The 6,000-nt window shown below is 59.3% G+C and overlaps 2 protein-coding genes across 5 annotated transcripts in view; one reads left to right on the top strand and one right to left on the bottom strand.

The window, feature by feature from the left end:
* Positions 1 to 971: 971 nt before the first annotated feature.
* On the top strand, positions 972 to 4,532 carry PTGER1 (prostaglandin E receptor 1). The gene is made up of 3 exons (XM_066272364.1): positions 972 to 1,330; positions 2,167 to 3,122; positions 3,713 to 4,532. The coding sequence occupies exons 2-3, from the start codon at positions 2,187 to 2,189 to the stop codon at positions 3,977 to 3,979; spliced, it is 1,203 nt and encodes a 400-aa protein (XP_066128461.1). The 5' UTR covers positions 972 to 1,330; positions 2,167 to 2,186; the 3' UTR covers positions 3,980 to 4,532.
* A 74-nt stretch (positions 4,533 to 4,606) lies between these two features.
* The window catches only part of PKN1 (protein kinase N1), a 28,294-nt gene continuing 26,900 nt past the window's right edge, over positions 4,607 to 6,000 (bottom strand). For all 4 annotated transcript variants that reach the window (XM_066272065.1, XM_066272067.1, XM_066272064.1 and 1 more), the window contains 4 exons: positions 5,787 to 5,929; positions 5,427 to 5,534; positions 5,264 to 5,344; positions 4,607 to 4,879 (listed from right to left, as the gene is read on the bottom strand). In XM_066272065.1, the coding sequence (XP_066128162.1) occupies positions 4,676 to 4,879; positions 5,264 to 5,344; positions 5,427 to 5,534; positions 5,787 to 5,929 (536 nt within the window). In that variant the 3' untranslated portion in view covers positions 4,607 to 4,675. The remainder of the gene's footprint in view (positions 4,880 to 5,263; positions 5,345 to 5,426; positions 5,535 to 5,786; positions 5,930 to 6,000) is intronic.

The raw sequence follows: 6,000 nt of genomic DNA, 5'->3' as shown, positions 1-6,000 counted from the left end.
AGAGTAGGATATGTGTGTATCAGTGTTGATGATCTGTGACCAAATGGAGGGCTGGAGGCATGGAAGGATGGGGCTGTGGTTCCCTCTGTTGAGGAAACTGGGTGCAACGACTGTGTGCGCCTGGGTGTTTGTGTGTGTTAACTGGCAGTGTCTGCGTGGAGTTTGGCCACGAGACTGGAGAATGTGGAGCATAATATGTCTGGATGTACCTGTTTCTAGGGTAGGGGGTGACTGGCAAGATCTCAGGGTATCCAAGGTATTGCGACTTGTATCTCAGGTGTGGAGTGTGCCTATGGAACTTATCTTGGACTATTAGTGAGAATCCCTAGGTGATACGAATGTGATTGGGGGGCTGTATTTCAGGGTGTTGAGAGAAGTGCCCAGTGTTAAGAGTTGGTAACTATGGGGATATCTCTGGTACTGGGCCTGCAAATTTCTCAGTGATTTCAGGGGTGTGACAATGGCTGACCCCAAGGCTCTCAGGAATGTGGCTGGCTGGGGGCAGGCTGAGATGGTGGCTATCTCGGGGTATTAGGAGATATGACAGTATTCAGGTGTGAGACCGTGTGTGTGTGTGTGTGTGTGCCTACTTCTCAGGGCAGAAAGTGAGGCTGCAGCTGTGTGTCCACAGGTGTGTCCCAGGTGTCACTTGCATCTTAAGCAGGATCTAGGAGAGTCCCCTGGTCACTTGGCCTCCTTCTCCCCTCCAGGGGTATGACTCTGCTGCTCTGTCCTAGCTGGACCCGACCCAAGCTACTCTACCCAAAGCACTGCCTACTGCCCACCACCACCCACCCAACACCCATGAATATTCTGGCAGGGCAGAGTGCTGCTTCCTCCACAAGGGCTAGCCCCCCAACCTCACAGCCCCCATGGGCGCAGCGTCACCCCCTGCAGTTGTCCCAGCCCGCCCCTGGTGACGCTCACATTTTCCAGTGTTTAGATTTTATCTGCTTTATTAATGAGGCAGGCTAGAGGCCCAAGTCTTGGGGGGAGGGGAGGTGCTCCTGCCCTGCCAGGAGGAGGGGGTCACCAGGGCCATAACTCCCTGGGAGCTCCCCTTCCTCATACCAGGTGCTGGGGCCTAGAGTGGCCCCCCACATTGCCAGGAGCACAGAGAGGGGTCTCTGCTACCCATGGCCCCTTGGCAGGCTGATGCTGGGTGGAGCAGCCCCTGGAGGCCTGAGTGGGCAGCAGGAGGAGGCAGGGAGCTGAGGAGCCGCCCCTATTGGAAGGGAGGGAGGAAGCTGTCTGCCGAGGAGCTCTTGCGCAGCGGGCAGCAGGAACTGAGAAACAGGCAATGGGGACCCAGTGTCCCAGGCACCACCTGGTAAGAAGGCTGGGGTGCAACGATCTCAGGCGGGGCTGGAGGGCATGGAAGGATGGGGCCATGGTTCCCTCTGCCTGTCTGTCCTGTGTTCCTTGACTCTGTCCTGTCCTTATCATCTGTTCATTCTCCTTTCCCATCTGATTCAGGGGGCAGTTCTGCCCTCTCAGTCCTCACCATCGGGTATCAAGGGGTGGTGTTCTGGGTCAGCCTGGAGGCTTCTGGGACAGGGACATGGAGTTGGCAGAAGTAGAACCTTGGGCATCCAGCATGAAGTAGCTGTGGTCAGGGGTAGGGCCTGAGTGAGAGGCAGCAATGGAGCTCAGAGATCAGGCTGTGGGGGACAGAAATGCAATCATGGGGACAGATGAGTCTGGGGACAAAGATGTGGCAATGGGGAGAGATGGGTCCATAGTGGTCGAGGTGGAAGTGTGGGCATCGAGGATGAGACTGGAGTTGAGGTGATATGATGACTGTCAGAGACGGGCAGTGGGATCATGTGGGGCCCCAGGATCAGAACTGGGTCAGTGAGTATCAGATGGGACCAGGGACCAGGAATTGCTGTGGTGTAAATGAGAAGTGGGTCTGTGAGGCCCAGAAGCTACGACAGGGCTGGAGCTGGGGGTACCAGAGTGAACAGAGAAAGGGGCGGTGACGCTGGAGCAAGAACTGGGATGGTAGGAGGCCAAAGAGGAGTCAGGAACTGGGCAGCCAGGGTTATTGGAGTTGCCATGGGTCACTAGGGCCCTAATGCTCTGAGAAGGGACCATTAGCTGGTCCCAGCCCTACAGTGGGCACTGCCCTGGGTCAGCCTCAACTTGCCCTCCTATTTTCCCCAGCCCCAACCCCGGGACCTGACATGAACCCTTACGGGCCCCTCAATCTGAGCCTAGCTGGCGAGGCGACCACGTGTACAGCAGTTGGGGCCCCCAACGTGTCTGCCAGGCCGTCGTCTGGGGGTGCATCGCCAGCGCTGCCCATCTTCTCCATGACGCTGGGTGCCGTGTCCAACGTGCTGGCTCTGGCGCTGCTAGCACAGGCCTCAGGCCGCCTGCGGCGGCGCCGCTCAACGGCCACCTTCCTGCTGTTCGTCGCCAGCCTGTTGGCCACTGACCTGGCTGGCCACGTGATCCCGGGCGCTCTAGTGCTGCGCTTATACGCCGCGGGGCGCTCACCAGCCGGAGGTGCCTGCCACTTCCTGGGTGGCTGCATGGTCTTCTTTGGCCTGTGCCCACTTTTGCTGGGCTGTGGCATGGCAGTGGAGCGCTGCGTGGGGGTCACGCGGCCTCTGCTGCATGCAGTGCGTGTCTCCGCGGCCCGCGCGCGCCTTGCACTGGCCGCGGTTGCCGCGGTGGCCTTGGCAGTGGCGCTTCTGCCGCTGGTGCACGTGGGCCGCTACGAGCTTCAGTACCCCGGCACATGGTGCTTCATCGGCCTGGGCCCAGCGGGCGGCTGGCGCCAGGCACTGCTCGCCGGCCTCTTCTCCGGCCTCGGCCTGGCTGCGCTGCTAGCCGCGTTCGTGTGCAACACGCTTAGCGGCGTGGCCTTGCTGCGCGCCCGCTGGCGCCGCCGTTTGCGACCGCAACCCCCGACCTCAGGCCCTGACAGTCGCCGGAGCTGGGGCGTGCGCGGACTCCGCTCAGCCTCCACCTCATCAGTCGCTTCAGCCTCCGCTGCCTCCAGCGTCGTCCTGGGCCGTGGCTCAACGCGTAGAGCTCGAGCCCACGATGTGGAGATGGTGGGCCAGCTTGTGGGTATCATGGTGGTGTCGTGCATCTGCTGGAGCCCGCTGCTGGTGAGGGGCACACAGGCTCCTACACCCAAGTTTCTTCCCTCTCCCTCTTTAGGCTTTCCTACCCTTTCCCCCCAGGGATACTTGGATCCACTATCCCTTCCCAATTCAAGGCTCTGTCCTCTCGAAGTCGTCCTCTCAGGAGAGCCTGCTCTTTGCCCTCTCCCTCTGACATTCCACCCCTCCTCCCAAACTTCTTGGGGTTTTTGTAGGTAACTCCAATCCACACAAGCCTCCTCCCCAGCCACACCCCTCTAGACCCCGAGGCTACTTTCTCTGGCCCCCTTTCACCGCCCCCCCAATGCGTTTATCTTCTCCCCTTCAATCCCTTGCCCTTCGTTAACACTTGAGACTTCCCTCCTTTCAAGCCCGAGTCCTCACCCAATGAAGGCCTTTGCTTCTACCACGCCAAGATCCCTGTTCGCCAGTCTTTTCATAGCTTATTTTCACGAAGACAACCATTTACCCCCGTGATGCTCCGCCCTCCTGACATATCCCCTTACTTTCCAGACACGCTTCCATCCATCCCAACCTCACCCTTTGCTGGTCCGCTTTTACACCCACCCCAACGCTCACATTGGCCTCTCCCGCAGGTATTGGTGGTGCTGGCCGTCGGGGGCTGGGGCTCCAGCTCCCTGCAGCGGCCATTATTTTTGGCTGTGCGCCTTGCTTCATGGAACCAGATCCTGGACCCCTGGGTATATATCCTGCTACGCCAAGCTGTGCTGCGCCAAGTGCTAAGCCTCCTGCCCCCGAGGGCCGGCGCCAAGGGCAGCCCCAATGGGCTGAGCCTAACCAGAAGCGCCTGGGAGGCCAGCTCACTGCGCAGCTCCCGGCACAGTGGCCTCAGCCACTTCTAGGCACACTCGGAGGCCCAGGAGCTAAGCCAGACCACTTCGGGCCGGGCAAGGTTCTTCGAGGAATAAAGCCATTTTGCGGACCAGTCCAGGGAGGTTTGTCCGGTTGGTGGCGCAGCACACCTGTAACTGCGGGGTGGCAGAGGCACAGGGTGTTCCTTTGGGGGTGCAATTCAAGGACTTACCACGCGGGGGCTCAGGGACACCCGACGTGGAACCAGAGCATGCGTAGAATGCTGCGCCTGCAGCCCCAGGATCCCAGCTCTGCTGGGAGCTGAGCGAGAGTGATGTGGAGAGCTTCTTGATCCTGCTGCTGCAAGGACTGACTCCCGCAGCCATTTGCCTATTGTGGCTCTGAGTTCTCCCAAGACTGTACTCTCAAGCCACGCCCCATCACAGCCTGTAATTCCTGCTGTCCCTCAACACAGTTCCTAACCCTGCTCCCTTCGCAGCCTGTCCATGCTCCCACCATAGTGATAACCTCCCCTTGGCCTTCTTCAAATAACCCCCCACCATAACCCAAGGTGCCTCCCCATCTCTCCCTAGGCCTCCCGCTCCACCCCACTCTCCCCATCTCCAATCAAGCCCCTCCATTCCCATTTCGAACAAAAAGAGCTGGGGATGCATGGAGGGGGCAAACCTCAAAGGCATTTTTAAAAACTACTAACAGCTGGGTAGGAGCAAGGACAGGGGAGAGGGCTAACAGCCTCCGGCTACAAATTCAAAGTCCTGGAAGGCCGCCTGCTCTGTGGCCGTGAGGGGCCTGGAGTCTCGGGGTGGGCTCAGCGTGGGGGCCTCCCCTGTGAACTCCTCGTCAAAGTTGCTGACATCCGTGCGGCCGGACAGCGTGGGCACGAAGGGTGGCGGCAGGCGTCGGGCCAACAAGGCATCCCAGCCCAGGGTCTGCAGGGGAGTGGAGGGGGGTCAATGTGGAGTGCTGGGGCATAGGCAGCATAGGGGCTTGGGACTCAGATGGTGAGGGGCCAGCCCCTTGTGCCCCATCCAGCCCTGGATCTGTGGGATCGTTCTAATGAGTCACAAGATACAGGGAAGGGTTGGGGCGACTCAGAGCTCAGGAAGGATCTCATGAGCGTGGGGAGTCCTGGGGATTGGGAGGGCACCTGGGCTCACACACAGGGCAGTGGTTCCCATCAGGCCAGCCTGGAGTCGATGTGGGCATAGGAGGGTCAGTGTGGGAAGGGGAAGACGAGGGGGTGAGAATGTTGCAAGTGCAGTGATGAGGTCTTAGGGGGAAATGGCCAGGCCGTTGAGGGTGGGGGTTCTCACCCTGAAGAAGGGCTGTTTCTTCACATCCTCTGCATCTCTCTCACTGGACCCCAGCCTCCGCTCAGGATTTCTCCGCAGCAGCTGGAGGGGGACATTGTGTCAGTCTTCCCCTCTGGACCTCAGAGCCCCTTCCCAGACCCACCCATCTAGGAGTGTTCCTCACCCTGCGCATGATGCCAATGGCTTCAGCTGACAGGAATCGGGGATAGCGAACCTCATCGTTGACAATGCTATCAAATACTTCTTCCTCATCATCCCCTGGGAAAGGGGACTGGGGACAGGGAAAATAGCATAAATAAATTAGGTACTTCCTCTGGCCATGCCCCACCCAACCCCACCCAAACCACCTGCTCTGACTACACCTTCAATATAGAAGGTAAGTACCCCATTTTACAATTTAGAAACTGAGGCCAGGGAGAAGCCACCTGCCCCTGATCACACAACACTGATTATAGCCCTGGGCACATGGAGATTAGAGTGCCATCCTAGGGACAAGTAGAGTGGTAGCAACCTGGGACCTCACCTCGCCAACCAGCATCTCATAGAGCAGCACGCCTAGTCCCCACCAATCCACTGCCCTTGTGTACGATGTGTCTGTCAGCACCTCGGGGGCCAGGAATTCCGGGGTTCCACAGAATGTGCTGGTCCGGTCCCCATAGCCCATCCCTGGCACAGCAGGGATATGTGAGGTTACTGGGAGGCAGGGGGCGTCCAGCCAACCCTGTCCCAGGATCAAG

The sequence above is a fragment of the Saccopteryx bilineata genome, chromosome 1 (genome assembly GCF_036850765.1).
Source record: "Saccopteryx bilineata isolate mSacBil1 chromosome 1, mSacBil1_pri_phased_curated, whole genome shotgun sequence".
Lineage (NCBI taxonomy): Eukaryota > Metazoa > Chordata > Mammalia > Chiroptera > Emballonuridae > Saccopteryx > Saccopteryx bilineata.
This window is presented reverse-complemented; position numbering and strand designations above follow the sequence as displayed.

Excerpts from the sequence above, each read along its gene's own strand:
- PTGER1 (XM_066272364.1), top strand. The coding sequence starts at position 2,187 with ATGAACCCTTACGGGCCCCTCAATCTGAGCCTAGCTGGCGAGGCGACC. Across the intron at positions 3,123-3,712 it reads TCTGCTGGAGCCCGCTGCTG|GTATTGGTGGTGCTGGCCGT; the intron begins GTGAGGGGCACA and ends CCTCTCCCGCAG.